We start from the raw sequence: 22175 nt of genomic DNA, 5'->3' as shown, positions 1-22175 counted from the left end.
ACTCAGCAGTTCCACTTATATTATTACAGTCAACATGAAAGTCAGATTTATTGTAGACTACTGCTATCTAGTGGCCACACAGAAGTACATGGCATTTCTGAAAAAGGTACCTGGTTCAAAAACAGAGTAAATAATAAACGAAGGGCCACATTAAACAAGACAAAAAAAAGCAAATGGGTTCATAAAATAACATTTTAATGTGAGACAAAAATAAAACATTCTTAGGATTTTAAGAACGTGCACATTTAAGAGCTCAAAACAATTTGGGGACATTATTTGGGGACAGATAAATGATCATGTGAGATAGAATCTTAGTCCACTGTCCCTAGTAAAGAAAGGGAACGCGGGTGGGACACCTAGTCAGTTGTTCAACTGAAATGTGTCAAGAAAACATGGTAAAAATTAAGCAAAACAACAAATAGGCAGGGGAATCCAAGCCGTTGACCTGCACGGGTAAAATTGAGCGTAGCCTATTCACTTAGAGACATGTATATACATACATTTGCCTTGTAGTATCGACCAATAGTTAATGTTATACAACTTTTATTTTTTTTACAAAAAGCTATTCATAAGTTAAAATAATTACTCAAATTAACTTGTTGGTTTTTGTCAATAAATCTTCCCTAAACATAGACATGATTAAAAAAATGTAAAAATCAAAGTGGGAACAGTCATGCAGTGTATCAGTCAGTATTTCCTGTGGGTGTTGTATTTTCCAAAAGGATCCAGTAGTGAGCTTTTGAGATTGTAAGGACAGAATCCAATGGATAGCCTCTTATAGCCATTAAGACAGGTGAAACGAAAGGGCTCAAGTCTAGTTCTGAGGAGAAAAGATACCCATTTCTACATGTCCTGATGTGTGCCCATAAAAAGAAAAGAGAAACTTAGTCATCATGGGAGGACTGTGGTTCTCAAAAGTTCACATGTAGATCAAGGTGCTATGATTCAAAAGTCATAGAAGAAATTAATAATACACAATAGCTAACTGTCTTGGTTGCCCAGATATCACTCCTTTTATCAGCAAGGTAGCAGGTCGCAACAACGGGGGTTAATTGTTCCTAATCAAGCACATGCTACAATACCATACAAAATGTCAGTGAGCATAATATCAACTACAGTACATATCCCAGAAATCTTGCCGTTCAACCTACACACCCCGTCTTATTGATATTGTATTGGACACAGTCCTGGGGTGTATTCCTTAGTGGACACCGTAGCAAAAATCTTTTCTTATTGGACAAGTGCAGATTAATCCCTTGCTATTGTAGCTGTTTGGTTCCTAGTAAATACACCCCTGCTTATCAGTAGTACAAACCTTCTCTGGGGTTCATTTCCCCAATGCTATCCCTCATTAGCTTAGTGAGCAAACGTCGCATTAGTGCTGATGGCCACAAGGCTTTAGTAGCCATGCTTAATACAGCTGGGTTCCATAAGTATAATGGCAAACCTGACCATCTGCATATCAATTTTGATATGCAGTAGTCCTGTGTGAAATGACCTTATGCATGTTATCACAAGGAAATATATAATAAATGAATATCATTTTATTGCATGAGAATAAATAGGTTTAGCTGTCAATGTCAGTACATTAGCCGCCATATTAAGATAATGGTACGTTGTTGGAAACTTAGCTATTCCTATTAGTCTGTGCACATGCGTCTGTACCAAATCCTATAGTGGGTGTAAATATGTGTAGGACTGAGTCGAATGCTGGTCACCTTAGATATCGAGATGCCCTGTGGGCTGGTTAAAAATGCAGTCTGCCGTTCCTATATCCATTCCAGATAACACCAAATCCAAGATCGGAACGGAGGAGGAAATTGAGGCGAAAAACAGCAGCTAGCTCATCAAGGTTTCAGATTTCCCCAATGAAGGTTCTGGTGGTAGTTAAAAAATATAAAAAAATTAAACAAAAACAGGTATGGGGACAGAAGGAACAAGACAAAAATCCTCCTACCTCCACCACCGTCAGCATAATTATCCACCACTTTCATCCAATGAGAAACCCAATGGGTGCTGCTGTTCTTTCTGACAGCATTCGCCAGGTGCTCAAGAGGAGCCGGGACAGAGACGGCAGCGAGCGAGCAAGGCAGGAGTCCTCACTGATAATAACAGTCTTTAGGTCTCAGTTCCTTGAGGTCTGGTTCCTTTGAGGCAATGACAACTTTTTGTGAGGGACTCTTGGCAATGAAGAGAAGCAACCAGCAGGGTCAAAATGCTTTGCATTTCAGTGTTACTGGGAAATATACACACGCATGAACAGGGGTTGTTTGAGGGAAGATTGTGAAGCGGTGTCCGTCTGCTCTATGGCCCGGCACTGTCTGGCTAAGTGTCTCTTAAATGTTTCAGAAGCCGGGACAGGAGAGGTGGCGCGTCCTCCTCTAGGAATCCAGAGCTGTAATCCAAAGAGAGCTATGTGAGTGAAATCACCTTAAGTGTTAATTAATACAACATCAAATCTAACAGAGAAACAACAGGTGAAATGCTCATATTTTAGTAGTCCTATAGGAGTGGGAACAGCTCTCATTTCAGACTGTTGACATTGCTAAGTCCAGTACTAAGACTTTCAACATTATCCACAGTTTACCACACCAATCCCTTGCTGAGGACTGTTTGACCTCTGACATTTGGATGGCCTACTAAATCAGGGCCCAGTAACCTTCTGTGTGGAGCTTACACTTATCTAACCCTCCAAGAATCAAATTGACTTTGTTATGCTTAAATGTCTTCTGAGCCATTTACTTTGTTTTTATTCTTATTGTTGCATTGTCAAGAAGGAACCTGCAAGTATGCATTTAGTTGGAGTATTTACCATGTGTATCCTGTACATACAACTAGTAAAAACTTGAAAGGTGAACATTAAATATAAGGGAAATACCTAGTCAGTTGTGCAGCTGAATGCATTCAACTGAAATGTGTCTTCCACATTTAACCCAACCCCTCTGAATCAGGGAGGTGCAGAGGGCTGCCGTAATTGACATCCACGTCTTCAGCGCCCGGGGAACAGTGGGTTAACTGCCTTGCTCAGGGGCAGAACGACAGATTTTTAACTTGTCACCTCGGGGATTTGATCCAGCCATTGTGCATATGCTTGGCGATATGATGGGGCGATTGGCCAATTGAGGCTCGCTATAGCTTCCAGCCCGTGCTGAATTGGCTGTTGATACCCATCAATACCTAGCATGCTGTCGGCTTGCTGCTCAAAAAAATAAATAAAGCTCCCAGTGTCGATGACCAACCGTTGGTGAATCAAGCATTTTATCGCCATCAATGGATTTAACTGGTGAGAGCTCCCGATTTTCTTTTTCTGATTAGTCACCATGTGAAATGCCCTGCCATTATAAGATTTCTGAGTACCCCCATTTCTCTTACCGTCTTGCGGCGAGTCTACGTTGATGTCCTCCGTTTCGTCTCTCATCTCTTCGTCCTCGTCCTCTTCTTCCGCCAACTCGTTAGCTATGAGTTGCTTGGCCATCTTGATGTTGAGGCCCTCGTTGTAATGCATCTTCCTCATCATTTGAAACTGCTTCTTTTTCGCTGAGGGGGAGATTGAGTGAGAGAGTATGAGTGAGAGAGAGAGAAAGCTAGAGAAAGAAGACGGAGGGTATGTGGTGCAGAGGGAGGCTAGGAGAGCCACAACTCAGACGTGTAAACATCATGCTTCCTCCGTGTGGAGAAAATAGAGCAATAGAGCTACATTAGGGGAGGCTCAGATGGAGCGTTCAAAAGCTAAAAGGGGGGTTTCAGTTTAAAGAGAAGGGAGAGAGTTAACACGCTCGTCCTCCAATGGCACTTCAAGGACAAATACCTCAAACTATTTTTATGAGGATCCTGGCTGAACAGTTCCAGTAAAATCTAATCTACTTTCAAGGACATGGTTCAGAAATGAAAAACTGTAAATATAATAATTGCTTTCCAATTCAAAGGCATATTGCATCAAACTACTGCTACACAGAGACATTTTCAAAGCTGACTTGCAGACGCACACGGTGCTGTAAGAGGCAGGCAAGGCTTATTTTTAGTAGACAATTACTACTAGACATCAAGGTCACTGCAATCAATTCCACTGTTTGTTCCAAGCACACATTTTATCCAACTAATTTTAAAGTAAAATGATGTCTGATCAAAACTAAAGCAACACCATTCAGGTAGAATTCTAAACCAACTCCATTCCGGTGCTTGCAGCATAAATAAAATAGGGGGCTGTGCATATTTACTGAGAGTTGGTCAACTGGAAAAAGGATTGGCACAAAGGGTCTGTCCTGCATGCTAGCCTGCAAGGGCACCACTATACTGGTAGATTCACACTGGAGGGAATAACTACTTCAAATTCAGGTCACTCATACTTTTGAAAATCTAAAAAATAATCTAATATTAAATACATTTTATATTAAGTTGATGACCCATCTAACTCTAATGAATAGTATGTATGAGTGCTTTTTACCAGGTCTCATACACTATACACACAAAAGTATGTGGACACCCCTTCAATTTAGAGGATTTATCCATTTCAGCCACACTCGTTGCTGACAGGTGTATAAAATCGAGCACACAGCCATGCAATCTCCATAGCCAAAACATTGGCAGTAGAATGGTTTCACTGAAGAGTTCAGTAACTTCCAACGTGGCACCGTCAAATTTCTGCCCTGCTCGAGTTGCCCCAGTCAACTGAAAGTGATGTTATTGTGAAGTGGAAACGCCTTGGAGTAACAACAGCTCAGCTGTGAAGTGGTAAGCCACACAAGCTCACAAAAGGACTGCCGAGTGCTGAAGCGCATAAAAATTGTCTGTCCTCAGTTGCAACACCCACTACTGAGTTCAAAACTGCCTCTGGAAGCAACGTCAGAACTGTTCTTCAGGAGTTCATGAAATGGGTTTCCATGGCTGAGCAGCCACACACAAACCTAAGATCACCATGCACAATGCCAAGCGTCGGCTGGAGAGGTAAAGCTCGCCACCATTGGACTCTGGAGCAGTGGAAACGCGTTCTCTGCAGTTATGAAACACGCTTCACCATCTGGCAGTCCGATGGACGAAACTGGGTTTGGTGGATGCCAGAAGAATGCTACCCGCCCCAATGCAGTGCCAATAATGTTCTGGGGCTGTTTTTCAAGGTTCAGGCTAGGCCCCTTAGTTCCAGTGAGGGGAAATGTTAACGCTACAGCATACAATGACATTCTAGACAATTCTGTGTTTCCAACTTTGTGGCAACAGTTTGGGGAAGGTCCTTTCCTGTTTCAGCATGACAATGCCCCCATGCACAAAGCGAGGTTAATACAAAAATGGTTTGTCGAGATCGATGTGGAAGAACTTGACTGGCCTGCACAGATCCCTGACCTCAACCCCATTGAACACCTTTGGGATGAATTGGAACATAGACTGCGAGCCAGGCCTAATCGCCCAACATCAGTGCCCAACCTCACTAATGCTCATGGCTGAATGGAAGCAAGTCCCTGCAGCAATGTTCCAACATCTAGTGTAATACCTTCCCAGAAGAGTGGAGGCTGTTACAGCAGCAAAGAGGGGATCAACTCCATATTAATGCCCATGATTTTGGAATGAGATGTTCGATGAGCAGTTGTCCACATACTTTTGGTAATGTAGTGTATACAAGGTTGCTATTACAGGTAGAAAAAAGCACCATATTTGCAATGTTCTATGGTATTGAACATTCTATTAAAGTTCTATGACGTGTCTGTCTGGACACCTAGTAAAGCACTATAACCTACATAGTGATGACATCGACATCAATGTACCACACACACGTTTCAGTATTTTGGGAGAATTTATATTTTCGGCTCTGGCTTTTCCCTGTACTGCAGAGATAAAAATGTGGGAAAGGGCGGAGAGAGACATGTGGGTCTGGAGCCAAAATGGACCAGAGTAAACTGGAACAGTCTCCGGGAGTGAGCTCCGTTTGGACCATTGGCCGTGCTCGTGGCCACTGAGCTGTGAGAATCCATTATTAGAGCACACAGGGCTTGACATGACAACACATGGAGAGGTCAGGGAAAGGTCAGGGCCAGACGCCCAATGGGAATAGAGACAAGGTAGGGATGAGAGGAGGTCGACAAAGAGGGGGAAGAGGGAAACAGCCCACCTTGATCCTCTGGGGTTAGTTCATCTTCCTCTTCTTCACTACTCTCCTCCTCCTCTCTCATGAAGCGCGGTTCCTTTCCCTCTGCCGCTGCCAATCTGGGGGGAAGAGAGGAGAGAGAAAGTGAACCGAGCGAAGGAGCAATAGAAAGTGAGTGATTCAGTTTACACCTCTACTGTAAACTCAACTGGTTCGAGGGTCAACAGAAGAGCGAAATTCCATCTCGGCCTATACTCCATGTTAACGGCGGGACATCAAATGCCCTTGACCTCAAATAGTTAAAATCCAGATAATATACAAAGAGTACATTCTGTTATACAGTATATCCAAGCCATAAACCATAGTGAGAGTCCCCACCTTCAGTCTCATAAGGCCCAGATTACTGCATTACTACCCTCCTCCTATAGCAGGGGTGGGAAACATAGGCATTCAATCTGACCCGGGGGAGGTTTGAAAAAAAATAGATAGAAAGTATGTAGAAATGATAATGGACCTATAAGTTTAAAAAATAACTGCCCTTCCTCTGGTGGGCAAATTACTTTTGACAAACAAATTGTCCAGAAAATCCGCTGAATTTTGAAATTCTGATGTGGCCCTCAATAGGGGTCATAACCTTCCAAACCTTTGAGGAACAATATCCTCCTCTCTCCCAGACCTATCCAGTCAGCGATGTTGACTTACTTCGAGGCCAGGTCGTCCACGTTGGGCACGTTGCCCTCTGAGTCGCTGTGCGCCCCTTCGTCCTCCACCATCCTGAGGTGGAGGGAGAGAGAAAAAGAGAACGAGTGAGGTAAAGTGAGAGGGGGAGGGAGAGAAGGACAGAACAGTGTCACAGGGGTGACCTTCTACGCAGCGGCCTTGGCAGATGGCAGGGGGGGGCTCATAACCCAGACAGGGCTAGGGCCCTATGAAATCCAGATTTCTTTCTTCTCCAAATTCTGTTTTACGATTTACACTCATTTTAATCATCAGAAAGTGTCTAATAATGTGAATTAATAAAAAGTCAACAATTTAATAAGATATAACAGTACATTTGTAATGATGCAACACGACATTGCACAATTTTTTTAAATCAAGGCAAGTGCTTCAGTACAGAGTTCTACTAAGCGTTTCATTGGTGCGGCTGGCTTCCGGGTTGGAGGCGCGCTGTGTTTTTATTTTATTTATTTATTTATTTCACCTTTATTTAACCAGGTAGGCAAATTGAGAACACGTTCTCATTTACAATTGCGACCTGGCCAAGATAAAGCAAAGCAGTTCGACACATACAACAACACATAGTTACACATGGAGTAAAACAAACATACAGTCAATAATACAGTGAAAAATAAGTCTATATACAATGTGAGCAAGTGAGGTGAGATAAGGGAGGTGAAGGCAAACAAAATATATATATAAATAAAAATATAAAAAGGCCATGGTGGCGAAGTAAATACAATATAGCAAGTAAAAAAATAAAAAATAAAAACACTGGAATGGTTGGTTTGCAGTGGAAGAAAGTGTAAAGTAGAGATAGAAATAATGGGGTGCAAAGGAGCAAAATAAATAAATAAATACAGTAGGTAAAGAGGTAGTTGTTTGGGCTAAATTATAGATGGGCTATGTACAGGTGCAGTAATCTATGAGCTGCTCTGACAGCTGGTGCTTAAAGCTAGTGAGGGTGATAAGTGTTTCCAGTTTCAGAGATTTTTGTAGTTCGTTCCAGTCATTGGCAGCAGAGAACTGGAAGGAGAGGCGGCCAAAGGAAGAATTGGTTTTGGGGGTGACCAGAGAGATATACCTGCTGGAGCGTGTGCTACAGGTAGGTGCTGCTATGGTGACCAGCGAGCTGAGATAAGGGGGGACTTCACCTAGCAGGGTCTTGTAGATGACCTGGAGCCAGTGGGTTTGGCGACGAGTATGAAGCGAGGGCCAGCCAATGAGAGCGTACAGGTCGCAGTGGTGGGTAGTGTATGGGGCTTTGGTGACAAAACGGATGGCACTGTGATAGACTGCATCCAATTTATTGAGTATGGTTTTGGAGGCTATTTTGTAAATGACATCACCGAAGTCGAGGATTGGTAGGATGGTCAGTTTTACAAGGGTATGTTTGGCAGCATGAGTGAAGGATGCTTTGTTGCGGAATAGGAAGCCAATTCTAGATTTAACTTTGGATTGGAGATGTTTGATGTGAGTCTGGAAGGAGAGTTAGGTATTTGTAGTTGTCCACATATTCTAAGTCAGAGCCGTCCAGAGTAGTGATGTTGGACAGGCGGGCAGGTGCAGGCAGCGATCGGTTGAAGAGCATGCATTTAGTTTTACTTGTATTTAAGAGCAATTGGAGGCCACGGAAGGAGAGTTGTATGGCATTGAAGCTCGCCTGGAGGGTTGTTAACACAGTGTCAAAAGAAGGGCCAGAAGTATACAGAATAGTGTCGTCTGCGTAGAGGTGGATCAGAGAATCACCAGCAGCAAGAGCGACATCATTGATGTATACAGAGAAGAGAGTCGGTCCAAGAATTGAACCCTGTGGCACTCCCATAGAAACTGCCAGAGGCCCGGACAACAGACCCTCCGATTTGACACACTGAACTCGATCAGAGAAGTAGTTGGTGAACCAGGCGAGGCAATCATTAGAGAAACCAAGGCTGTCGAGTCTGCCGATGAGGATGTGGTGATTGACAGAGTCAAAAGCCTTGGCCAGGTCAATGAATACGGCTGCACAGTATTGTTTCCTATCGATGGCGGTTAAGATATCGTTTATGACCTTGAGCGTGGCTGAGGTGCACCCATGACCAGCTCTGAAACCAGATTGCATAGCGGAGAAGGTATGGTGGGATTCGAAATGGTCGGTAATCTGTTTGTTGACTTGGCTTTCGAAGACCTTAGAAAGGCAGGGTAGGATAGATATAGGTCTGTAGCTGTTAGGGTCAAGAGTGTCCCCCCCTTTGAAGAGGGGGATAACTGCAGCTGCTTTCCAATCTTTGGGAATCTCAGACGACACGAAAGAGAGGTTGAAAAGGCTAGTAATAGGGGTGGCAACAATTTCAGCAGATAGTTTTAGAAAGAAAGGGTCCAGATTATCTAGCCCGGCTGATTTGTAAGGGTCCAGATTTTGCAGCTCTTTCAGAACATCAGCTGACTGTATTTGGGAGAAAGAGAAATGGGGAAGGCTTGGGCGAGTAGCAGAGGGGAGGGCAGTGCTGTTGACCGGGGTAGGGGTAGCCAGGTGGAAATCATGGCCAGCCGTAGAAAAATGCTTATTGAAATTCTCAATTATAGTGGATTTGTCGGTGGTGACAGTGTTTCCTATCTTCAGTGCAGTTGGAAGCTGGGAGGAGGTGTTCTTATTCTCCATGGACTTTACAGTGTCCCAGAACTTTTTTGAATTTGTTGCAGGAAGCAAATTTCTGCTTGAAAAAGCTAGCCTTGGCTTTTCTAACTGCCTGTGTATATTGGTTTCTAGCTTCCCTGAAAAGTTGCATATCACGGGGGCTGTTCGATGCTAATGCAGAACGCCATAGGATGTTTTTCTGTTGGTTAAGGGCAGTCAGGTCAGGAGAGAACCAAGGGCTATATCTGTTCCTGGTTCTAAATTTCTTGAATGGGGCATGCTTATTCAAGATGGTGAGGAAGGCATTTAAAAAAAATATCCAGGCATCCTCTACTGACGGGATGAGATCAATATCCTTCCAGGATACCTCGGCCAGGTCGATTAGAAAGGCCTGCTCGCTGAAGTGTTTCAGGGAGCGTTTGACAGTGATGAGTGGAGGTCGTTTGACCGCTGACCCATTACGGATGCAGGCAATGAGGCAGTGATCGCTGAGATCTTGGTTGAAAACAGCAGAGGTGTATTTGGAGGGCAAGTTGGTTAGGATGATATCTATGAGGGTACCCGTGTTTACGGAATTGGGGTGGTACCTGGTAGGTTCATTGATAATTTGTGTGAGATTGAGGGCATCAAGCTTAGATTGTAGGATGGCTGGGGTGTTAAGCATGTTCAAATTTAGGTCGCCTAGCAGCACGAGCTCTGAAGATAGATGGGGGGCAATCAGTTCACATATGGTGTCCAGAGCACAGCTGGGGGCAGAGGGTGGTCTATAGCAGGCGGCAACGGTGAGAGACTTGTTTTTAGAGAGGTGAATTTTTAAAAGTTTCAAGTTGTTTGGGAACAGACCTGGATAGTAAAACAGAACTCTGCAGGCAATCTTTGCAGTAGATTGCAACACCGCCCCCTTTGGCCGTTCTATCTTGTCTGAAAATCTTGTAGTTGGGGATGAAAATGTCAGAATTTTTGGTGGTCTTTCTAAGCCAGGATTCAGACACGGCTAAAACATCCGGGTTGGCAGAGTGTGCTAAAGCAGTGAACAAAACAAACTTAGGGAGGAGGCTTCTAATGTTAACATGCATGAAACCAAGGCTATTACGGTTACAGAAGTCATCAAAAGAGAGCGCCTGGGGAATAGGAGTGGAGCTAGGTACTGCAGGGCCTGGATTCACCTCTACATCACCAGAGGAACAGAGGAGGAGTATGATAAGGGTACGGCTAAAAGCTATGAGAATTGGTCGTCTAGAACGTCTAGAACAGAGAGTAAAAGGACGTTTCTGGGGGCAATAAAATAGCTTCAAGGAATAATGTACAGACAAAGGTATGGTAGGATGTGAATACAGTGGAGGTAAACCTAGGTATTGAGTGATGATGAGAGAGATATTGTCTCTAGAAACATCATTGAAACCAGGTGATGTCATCGCATATGTGGGTGGTGGAACTGAAAGGTTGGATATGGTATAGTGAGCAGGGCTAGAGGCTCTACAGTGAAATAAGCCAATAAACACTAACCAGAACAGCAATGGACAAGGCATATTTACATTAAGGAGAGGCATGCTTAATCGAGTGATCAATAAGGGTCCAGTGAGTAGAGGTTGGTTGGGGTCACGGCGATCCAGACAGCTGGCCGGGTAGATGGCTATCGGTAGCAAGATAGCATAGGATGGAGGTCTATTTTTAGACACCTCGTGCGATTCCGTCGGTAGATTAGTGGGGTTCCGTGTGGTAGAGGGGATCAATCCAATTGGCAAAATAGATATAGTGACCCAAGAAAAAAATTAGCGATTAGCGGGCCCCAGATGAGCGTTCAGGTAACGTCGCGACGGAGGTGCCAGTTGGATAACTCCCTCGGGCAGATAACGTCGGCAGTCAGTCGTGAAGGCCCGGTGGGGCTCCGTATCTGCAGCAAAAAAAAAAAAAAACGGGTCCGGATAGGTGACTGTAGCCCAGGAATGGCTGATGGAACTCCTCAGCTGGCTAGCTCCGGAATGATTTAAGTTTGCTCCGGGATCTACGTTAGCCAATAGTCACATGGTTTGCAGCTAGCTAGCTGCGAAATCAAGGTGCAAATGTCCAGAGCCTGCGGCTGAAATCCGGGGAAACTGAGAGAGAAAAAAGGCCCGGTATGCTCCGGTCCGAGTCGCGTTGCACAAAAGTGCCGGTAGATTATCGAGCTAAAGGAATAGCTGATGACCACAAAACGTGGGCAGCTGAAACACCAACGCTAGCCAGCAAACCAGCTAACTTCTGGGCAGCTTCAGATTAGCTTCTGGCTAGCTTCTGGTTAGCTTTCTGGCTAGCTTCTGGTTAGCTTTCTGGCTAGCTTCTGATTAGCCCCTGGCTAGCTTCCACTGTGGATTTTCAGATTTGAGGTAAATAATACTTTTTTTTTGTAATTGGTAAGGCGGGTTGCAGGAAAGCTTTTGCAGGAAAGCTTTTGTAGTTGAGTTCTTGGATAATAAAATATATAAAAGATATGCGAAGAAAGGTGTAAATATATATATATACAGGACACGACAATACGAGGACAGAAATGACGTCTGAACTGCTAAGCCATCTTGGAAAGTTCAGTATTAAGAAGCAGTGCGGCTTGGTTGGGTTGTGCTTCGGAGGACGCATGGCTTTCGACCTTCGTCTCTCCCGAGCCCGTACGGGAGTTGTAGCGATGAGACAAGATAGTAATTACTAGCGATTGGATACCACGAAAATTGGGGAGAAAAGGGGAGAAAATTTTATAATTTAAAAAATAATTTAAAAAAGATTACTGAATATAAGTGCATTATTTTCCTTCAGAGGTGAATGTATCAAACCAGTTGCCATGATAAGTGTTTTGTTGTTGTGCACTATCCTCAAACAATAGCATAGTCTTTTTGTTGTTGTAATAGCTACTGTAAATTGGACACTGCAGTTAGATTAACAATAATTTAAGCTTTCTGCCCACATAAGACATGTCTATGTCCCGGGAATTGGCTGTTTACAATGTCATTCTATTCACATTATCGCAATTTGAGCAACAGCTGTCCCGGTTTAGGGACACTGAGCCATAGAGGTAAAAAAAAAAATCAATTTGTTTTATTGGGAAACTATTTTTCAACTGTTTATCTTTTCCAGTGATGAAGACAAAGATTTCTCATGGTATGGTGGTGTATGCAAAACAGGTGAACACCTTTATCTCGTGAATGGTTTTGGCATTCAGGTCCAAAAAGTAACCTTGAGTACTTCTACAATTGGCAAATATTTATGGAAGGTTTCGTTCAAATCAAAAAAAGGTACTGTCAAAAAGTGATTGAATTCAAATGGATTTACCCTCTAACATGAATCCAAAACACTTTTCGGCACAGTTCTATCTTTTCCCAATACTGGGAAGCAATTTTTGCAGTCTCTGGGTAACTATGTCCTTACCTGTTCATGAGAATGAATGGGGCAACTCACCTGTTGTAGGGTGTGCTAGGCTCATCAATCTTCATCATCCCGTAGTCCTTGTCTGCCGGGTGGTACGTTGCCAGTATGTTCATCTCGTCCCATTTCTGTGACTTCTTCCTGAAAGAAATGGGACCAGAGAGGAGAGCTCAGGGTGGCATTTAAAACCAACCAAAGATATTACCCTAGAGACCTGTCACATTTAATATAGGACTCCACTGTGCCCCAGTTCTCACTCCCGTTGTGTATTTTGGAAACAAATAATGTGGCAATTAAATAAAAAGGGTCTTATTCTCTGCAATTCAATTAGTAATTGTTCGGAAAATGACGGTGGCCTGAGGGTGACTGAATAAGTGGGTGTGTGGAGGAAGTGCTTTTCCTTCAGGTGCGAAAGAGGTCAGGGTCTATTCTGACACAGCTCAAGGTACATTTTGGGGGAAAGGACAAATAGAAGTTGTGGCCCTAGGAGAAGGTAGAAGTTGGCACTAACCGAACATACAGGGTCAGACATTTAATTCCCTTAATGGTTAAGGTTAGGACTAAGCAACTAAGGGTAGTGTAGTCTGACCCTAGATCTGTGGTTAAAGGTAACTGCTTCCTCGAGTGTGCACCTAGCAGTCCTGCTAAGGAATGTACTTTCCAAGGTACAAATTGTAGGCTCTCCGTGCTTCTGGTTGGAATCCTCTTTACCATCACAGTCTGGACTTGGAGACTGTGCCAAATACAGCCGTTAAACTGTCTCTGCTGGCGCTCCCCTCTCCTGTCATAAAGGAGCCTCGTGGGCGTGTTTATGGAGGGAGAGGCCTTCCATCATGAGAGAGAAAGGCAGGGGGGAAGAGGGCAATAAATCTACTACCTGCTGCAGTAATCCTGTAGAGCCTCTCCTAGCTGCTAACTCACACAGACACCTCTCCTGCACATGCGCACACAGGTTCTCAATAAGTCAAGCACACAGCAGGCAGTTTGACTGTGTCGATGGCACTGGGCTAAATCAATCATGCCCTGTCCTGCTGTGTCTCAGACGAACATGGCAAATCATTGGATATGGCACATATGCATACTGCTCAGTTAGGCTACTGTACCTCAGCAAGCCTGACTCTAAAAAGGGGATACCTAGTCAGTTGTACAACAACGCATTCAACTGAAATGTGTCTTCTGCACTTAACCCAAACCCTCTGAATCAGAAAGGTGCGTGTGCCTGCCATAATCGACATCCATGTCTTCGGCGCCCGGGGAACAGTGGGTTAACTGCCTTGCTCAGGGGCAGAGCGACAGATTTTTACCTTGTCAGCTCGGTGATTCGATCGAGCAACCTTTCGGTTACTAGTCCAACGCGCTAACCACTAGGCTAAGCAATGTTTCATAATATGTAGGCCTACATCCCATGGGATGCATGACAGGAAAAACATACTTTTTCACTACACAATAGATTGTCAGTGACTTATCAGATCTATATCTGGGCGATTCCAGCAGTATGGGTGTTACATTTTCACACAAAATCACAACTTTGACATACAAAATAGAAACAAAACTTTTGATGTGTATTGTACCCCTTGGAGTGAGTGTATACCCCAAAAAGGGGACTTCTACATATGGGCATGTTGGAAAAATAAAGCAAAAATGGACAGATGTTATGGATGTTTCATGACATGGGCAAGCTTTTTGGGGTAAATTGAACATGTGACTAGTTTCAGGAAAATAGGCATATGTCGTGTGTCATTGCTTCACAGTAGCACCATTTGAACGTAAACTTTTCTTTTTTATCTAAATGCACATGTGCCTTAATAACAAACTTGTATGCCATCTGTAAATATGAATACAATTGTTAAATTACGAGCCTAGTTGGGTTAGCCATGGAAAAAGTCAGGAACCTTCAAGCTAACCATGATTGGCTAAGATAATGAGTGGGCTGGATATGCCGAGAGATGAGTTCGGATTGGTCTGTCATGTAGCACACGTCGGTCTATAATAGGAGCTGGTCAGTATGTTTAGGTAATCCTTTCTAATACTGCTTTTTTGAAAAGATATCACTTAGTAGAACTGCATAAGTGTTGCTCTCCACTTTCTGGAGGACCGAGCTTTGAAATCGGTGGAATTAGAGTATGATAGTATGATAATTCTGCCGTTTGATTGCAAATATGCATACAGTCAAAAAGAGAACACACAGAAGTCTGGTGTTGTATAAAACACTTGTATCCAGATTATATCTTCAAACTAAGGGCAACCATGGAATCTGTGACAGAGGGAAAAGCATCCATGTAAAACAGGTAAGGGAGTCTAGTTAGCAAAATTTTCAGATATTACATGTTTCTAAATGTCAGAAAGTCATTCTCATTTCAAGTTAAAGTGTACTGTTACCTAGCTAACGTTAGCTGGCTGGCTAGCTAACGTTAGGTGTATGATCTGTGTAGTAATATTATTAGTATCTCAGCGCTATTTGCATTGCTAGTTATAGCCTAATGTTAGCTAGCTAACATTGAACCTAGTTGGTTAGCTACCTGCAGATTCATGCAAGGTATTAACATTATGAGTTGTGATTATGGTTCATTGTTTTGCTAGCTAGCTACATATCTAACAAAAAAACTCCACTATGCAAGTATCTATTTCAATAGACATAGCTGGTAAATTCGCTCTGGCTAGCTACTCCGATTTCAGATCCCTCTCGTCTGAGTGTGCCAGAGCGCAGAATAACTAACGAATTTACAAACGCTCAACACCCGTTAAATATGGCCAGTGTCAGTAAACGTTGCCCCGCCAAAAAAAGGGTCATTAAAAAGCGTTGCCAGCAGCACAGTTGCAGTCACCAACACCCTGGATAACATAAAAACAGCCTAACCAGCTCTGCTAGGGCGAGTAAAATGGTCAGCGTGAGCTGTTCTCTCATTTGTGTCTGGAAGTAGCTATCAAGCTAGCCAATGTTAGCTTGGGTGCGTGACTGCTGTTAAGTCAGAACGCTCGGATCAACCCTACGTTTCGGCCAGGGCATCCAGTGTGCATTTCGAGAGCGAAACGCTCTGAATGTACGAACAGACAATCTGACAACGCTCTGATTTTACAAACGCCCAGAGCACACTCTGGCACTCCAGATTAAAAATGTACGAACACAACCGTAATATAAGCCAGCCTTTAGTCTTGGAATCTTTGGAAGCCTCACATGTAAATCCTTAAAGAGATGGGTGGTGCTAAAGCTTAGGAGGGTGTGAACGATGGGTACCAAAATATATTTTATCCAATGTAAAAAACACAATTTCAAATTTTGCTACATAACACCGAATCGAGCCGGTCGGTCCCATATTGGTAAAAGTCTGAGTTTAAGTCTTAGATCAAAACATGGATAGCCATTGCGGAGGAAAGGCTTGGCTGAACACAAAATGATCATTTTGAAGAGATTGCTAAAGTAATAATGGAAATGACAATCAAAAACGACCGTTATTGATGTTCCAACCTCTGTTAAGGATGTTAGTCTGAAATAGACATTCAAATGTAAAAAATTTCTAAAATGAAATATCTAGGATTAAAAAACATGAGCTGGCGCACACCCAGAAAAATGTGTTCATGTGGAGGTGCTGACTAACGGCGAATAAACTTTAAAAAATTAATTAAGTTGCACACTATGTATAAACTCCCAGCAATTTAATGGGTATTTACCAACGTTTCGGCATCACTGTGCCTTCCTCAGGGTAATGTCAAGAATACTTGAACCAGGTTATGTAGACAAACAGTGCAATTAGTGCAACCAATGACAATAGTGAGGGGTATGTCATAATGATTAAGTTAATTAAAATTAATTTGTGAAACTTAAAAAAACAATAGTTTATGGCATATTAAATATATTACGCTAGTGTTATCATATAGAAACATAATTGAATATTGTACATCATATTAGCATCAACATACATTGTTTAATTCAATGTCACAATTGTTTAAAAGTTTACATGTAACAAATATGAAATACGAAACAATTGTGAAATTGAATTAAACAATATGTCGGTGCTAATATGTCCAATATTCAATTATGTTTCTATATGATAACAATAACCTAATATTTAATATGCCATAAACCATTTTAATTATCTTAAATCATTATGACACACCCCTCACTATTGTCATTGGTTGCACTAATTGCACTGTTTGTCTACATAACCTGGTTCAAGTATTCATGACATTACCCTGAGGAAGGCACAGTGATGCCGAAACGTTGGTAAATACCCATTAAATTGATTGGAGTTTATACATGGTGTGCAACTTTATTTAGATATTTCATTTAACTATCTATCATAAGCAGGGTTCCAGACTGCGACCATTTAGTCGCATTTTGCAACCCTTCAACTTGGCTGTGCGATTTACATTTTTTACCCGTTGCACATTCTACCTGGTCCCTTCCGAGCCCATTGGGGAATTCCAGGAATGAGACAACTAATAAAAAAAATACAACTAGCACAGCTCAAAAACCACACGGAATCTGGCAAAAATTACTTTATCACTCTAGGAGACAACTTATAGAAGACAGCCAGCTACATTTAAGTGTTGCATTTTCATTGAAGTTGGTCGCCAATGCAGTAAGTGTAATGCAACTAGAGGTCGACCGATTATGATTTTTCAACGCTGATACCGATTATTGGAGGACCAAAAAAAGCCGATAACGATTAAATCGGACGATTTTTATATATATTTGTAATAATGAAAATTACAACAATACTGAATGAACACTTATTTTAACTTAATATAGTACATCAATAAAATCAATTTAGTCTCAAAAACATAATGAAACCTGTTCAATTTGGTTTAAATAATGCAAAATCAAAGTGTTGGAGAAGTAAAGGTGCAATATTTGCCATGTAAAAAAGCTAACGCTTAAGTTTCTTGCTCAGAACATGAGAACATATAAAAGCTGGTGGTTCCTTTTTACATGAGTCTTCAATATTCCCAGGTAAGAAGTTTTAGGTTGTAGTTATTATAGGACTATTTCTCTCTATACCATTTGTATTTCATATACCTTTGACTATTGGATGTTCTTATAGGCACTATAGTATTGCCAGCCTAATCTCAGGAGTTGATAGGCTTGAAGTCATAAACAGCGCAATGCTTGAAGCACAGCGAAGAGCTGCTGGCAAATGCAGGAAAGTGCTGTTTGAATGAATGCTTACGAGCCTGCTGCTGCCTACCACCGCTCAGTCAGACTGCTCTATCAAATATCACCTCGTTTAGTCATTGTCAATTTAGCACAAGGTTCATTAGGCTGTAACAATTAAGAAAATTCATGCTGAATGCAGTTTTTTTTGTGTGACCTGATAACTATTATGAACATTGTGCCGAAACAGATTGAGAACCCAAATATGTAACTGATTCTAGTGGGGGGATAACACATTGAAAAATTATTTTGGTTGGGTGTAGAGCGGGTCAGATTTAGACTGTCATCTTGTCTTCAGGAGACTATTTTAAATATTGTCTTTCACAATAGCTGATAGGCCTAGTCATTAGAACAATTCCCATCTCCTACAATGGGCAAAAAATTATAATTTGACTAATGCATCTTACCTCAAATATCCTGTTATGTCATTTTAGTATTGTGCACAAGCTGCTACGCATAAATGCCTTGTCCATGTAGAGTAAGATGATAGCCACGGTTTGCAAATCAGCCTCAACCACCTTTAGATTGATATTCATTAGATTTTTCTTGAATGTGGGGTAATTTGCCACATTAACATATTCAAAGCACCAGTAGTTGAGAAACACAGATCAGGGGTTGGCGGCCAAACCTCTTGAAGGACCGTCTCTAGGCAGAATTTTCTACAGTCCTATTTTATAGGGATAGTTCACCCAAATTAATTACATATTTACATGTTGGTTTCTTATGAACAAGGAGTGACTAAGTTATCCTATGGTTAGCCACTGCCACCAACCATTAATATTAACATATTCTAACCAAAAAAACAATGTAATTCAATGTCCCCCATATAGCATACTCTAAATGTCATGCCCAAATAGTAACCGCAAACCAAGTCGTCGAGTTTTGAGTGTGTATAGACGGGTTGGTTGTTTAACAACAAAACCAACCCATGCACAACTATGTGGCAAAACAGACACAGATTGTTGACATGTAAACTATATTTCATCTCCAATGTTTATTGGAAAAAAATACATTTGCACAATGAGCACTTGTCTCAAATACATAGTTAGTTAGAGCTTTATAAAAAATATATATATATTTTTTTTAATCAATAACAAGATAAAACTAGCTGAGCCAAACCACCTACGATTCCCCAAATGGCAGCTTCTTGTCATTGTTGCTAGCTATCTAGCCATCAAGAATCACAACACATGGGCTTCTGCCCCATTGAAGCGTGCGCATAGTTTCTGACATTGTCAGCTAACCCATCTATTCAACTTTAAAAGAATCCTGAATACAGCTGACCGGTGACTAAAAAATATATAGAATATTCCACCCTGGACATAAGCCATGTGAAAATGTAGAATTGCAGGAAATTAGCTTTAAAACCGGGCGCTCTAAAAAGAGCTCTTGCAGCAGCCCATTCATTCGATTCTCCTATTCTAAATATGGAAGTTGTTTTTTTGCTGGTAAAAATGGCTGTGCCAAATGCCAACTGCCAGTCAACCAGCCCATTCACCAACCTTTAAAACAAGTTGCCTGATGACACACCCACATTTACACTTGTTTACAGGTCAGAAGCCGGATAAGATTTTAGATACTTTAGCATTTCTCAGCTGATAAGCAGACATTGTGATTGTTGCTAACTATCTAACGTCTTGGGCAAAATAACTAGTAAATTGGTTAGCAAATATTAACTGGCACGGTAACGTTAGCCAACTAACGTTAACAGCCATAGAAAGAACGAGATGAGGACATCAGAAAAGCAAGCATGACAACTTACTGGCCAACTAGTTAATTATGTGCAACCCCTGGAACATTGCTGACGACGTTAACAAGTCCATAACGTTTTTAGTCAGGGCAGCACCCAAGCCTAACAAACTGGAATAGCTCACTTAGCTAGCCATAGATACCTAGCCTGACTGTCCGTGTCAAGACTCTAAGCTAGCTAACTGACTATCTACTCACTGTGGGTCATCCTCGAGAAGTCCAAGTGCCGCTTGTTCTGGAGTCTCTACTGGTACTTCTTCGGCCGGGCCCACCTTGATGCCTGTCCCGCTGTTCTTGTTCTTCAGAATGCCTTTTATCGGCCGGGAAGCTGCCATTCCACATGCGCTAGGTCACTGGCGAAGTTGTCAATGTTCAAAACTAGCTGCTACGCGCTGCACCTCTATTTAGTAAACGTTGCGTTTATGATTCAAAAAGCAGAACCAGTTCAAGCTGCAACTCTGCCTGCACTTCAAACTCCTGCTTGCCTTGTAAACACACGCGATAGCTGAAACTATTGAAACTACTGGCATGTCCCAGACACCGCCTGTGCGCTTTTTTGTCTGTGTGTGGCGACTGGCGGTAAAAAGCATCTGTCGCCGAAACTTCTTATTTTGTAATCATCGCGAGAATATAGGCAAATACACTATAGTATCAAAGTTCATTGATATTCTGACAAGATACGTCTCGACTCCGCCATTACAATGGGAGTCGTTGTCCACAAAGCGGCACCGCGGGCTGTCTAGCTCCCCCCTATCCTTTCTTTGGATTGGTGGATACATCTCATTATTGTAACATATTTTTGAATATTTGATTAGGGTTGTTGACGTCAACCTCCTCACCTCCTATGTCATGAATAGACAACTCCGATATAAAGTGTTTTTTTCTCAAAATTATCGGGATGTCATGTGCCCTAGCTAGTTACCCATAGCTGGCTAGCTACGTTTTATAGGCTCCTCACTAAGAGACTAAGACAATTTGCAAATGCTAAAATCAATGTCTCTCTCTCTCTATATATATATATATATATATATATATATATATATATATATATATTTTAGTAAGTAAGTTTCATTATTTTTTCTGACATGCCGAAAACACTTTGCAGCCATCAGAGTTTGACATGTGACTACAGTTTGCATTGACACTTTGCAGCCATCAGAGTTTGACATGTGACTACAGTTTGCATTGATTGTGGGTCATATCAACCCCGCAAATGACCATAGTAGTTCACTCGCCCTCTCAAGCTAAATCAAGGGTCGAGGGGGCAATGTTTGTGATTTGGACCACCCCTTAAGATGGCAATCAAACTGCATCCGGTTTCGGAATCCCCGAGGGAAAGTGGCTAGCACAAGGGCTGAGGGGGTACAAATAACCTGTTTGGACTGCAGTCCTTTTTTCTGCCTGCCTCTCTCTTCCTCTCTGGCAGTATGAAGATAGGTAGAAACTGTGGGCTTGTTTGAGTGGTAAGGCTGAAAGTCGAGGAGTGAAGTCAGGGAGGTCCATCTACTAGGCTACAGCCGAAAGTCGGACACAGGTGATTTTTTTAAACAGCAAGGCACAGTGCAACATGTTAGTGTTGCCATTGTTTATAAACGTTTTTCTTTGTAATGTCGAAATAAACATGTCTCCAACCCCCATATCACACACTCACAAACTGTAGATATGTGTGTACATTACTATCAATTTGGGAGAGAAAGATTCAAATTTCACATTCATTTGTACATAATACATATCCACTGTATACATCTGAATTGTGGCAAAGTTGCTTCCTGTTTCAGTCACATCTTTCATCTCGCCCCGTTCTCGTGGATCAAACAAAAACACCCGAATGATTGGTTGACAAATAGTGCCTCCCACAATGCAGGTGATGGCTGCAAGTGGCAGCTGGTGAGGAGCAACTGCAGAAACTGGCAGCATTCCAAACACTTAAAAGACACCCTATCCCCTCAGCCCTCAAATTAAGTGGACATTTATGATGACGTATCATGACGTCTGACGAGTATACACTTGCAGGGCAAGAGGTGAGGGAGGAAGGAATGATTTTTAAATAGATCACTCTTGCCCGGAAATTCGTCACTTGTTCATCCCACCATCGGTAGCTTGTGGGTGCTTTATATGTGCTACAGTCAATTATGATTGCATGTCTAGTTATATTAACTATATAATTATTAATATACACCTACTGTATGATAGCTAGCAAATTATTCAGCTAACTAACATTAGCCTGCCAAGCTACTTCTGAAGAAGGATTTTTTATTCTTCTACAATTTCCAAAAGCTAATCAAACAAAAACATAACTTTTACGAGATATGTTTGTGCATTAGTAGCACAATTATGAAATTATTTACATTCGTTTTTACTCACACTTGTATGTTGACTCCATATTGACGTTGAGGTTTTAAGTTTTGGCTGACTTTTCTTAGCGGATGTACAATCATCACAAATTGAATTATGGGGAGTTTCAGGCCCCA

The 22175-nt window shown here is 42.0% G+C and overlaps 1 protein-coding gene across 2 annotated transcripts; it reads right to left on the bottom strand.

Moving 5' to 3' along the window:
- Window positions 1-174: 174 nt before the first annotated feature.
- On the bottom strand, window positions 175-20438 carry LOC139540690 (protein phosphatase inhibitor 2-like). Of its 2 annotated transcripts, XM_071344555.1 has the most exons (6): window positions 19903-20436; window positions 12837-12944; window positions 6779-6850; window positions 6101-6195; window positions 3373-3537; window positions 175-2395 (listed from the first exon to the last, which is right to left on the bottom strand). In XM_071344555.1, the coding sequence occupies exons 1-6, from the start codon at window positions 20037-20039 to the stop codon at window positions 2382-2384; spliced, it is 591 nt and encodes a 196-aa protein (XP_071200656.1). In that variant the 5' UTR covers window positions 20040-20436; the 3' UTR covers window positions 175-2381. The 2 variants fall into 2 exon arrangements, with proteins under 2 accessions (XP_071200656.1, XP_071200657.1); XM_071344556.1 differs by lacking the exon at window positions 6779-6850 and having other exon boundaries at window positions 19903-20438.
- Window positions 20439-22175: the final 1737 nt, after the last annotated feature.

Source organism: Salvelinus alpinus, chromosome 16, assembly GCF_045679555.1.
Source record: "Salvelinus alpinus chromosome 16, SLU_Salpinus.1, whole genome shotgun sequence".
Lineage (NCBI taxonomy): Eukaryota > Metazoa > Chordata > Actinopteri > Salmoniformes > Salmonidae > Salvelinus > Salvelinus alpinus.
The sequence above is the reverse complement of the archived record's forward strand: the minus strand, read 5'-3'. Positions and strand labels throughout refer to the sequence as shown.

Coding starts and splice junctions, on each gene's coding strand:
- LOC139540690 (XM_071344555.1), bottom strand. CDS start 20,039: ATGGCAGCTTCCCGGCCGATAAAAGGCATTCTGAAGAACAAGAACAGC. Junction 6,851..12,836: donor CCTAGCACACCCTACAACAG/GTGAGTTGCCCC, acceptor CCTCCACCTCAG/GATGGTGGAGGACGAAGGGG. Junction 6,196..6,778: donor GTGGACGACCTGGCCTCGAA/GTAAGTCAACAT, acceptor TCTTCCCCCCAG/ATTGGCAGCGGCAGAGGGAA.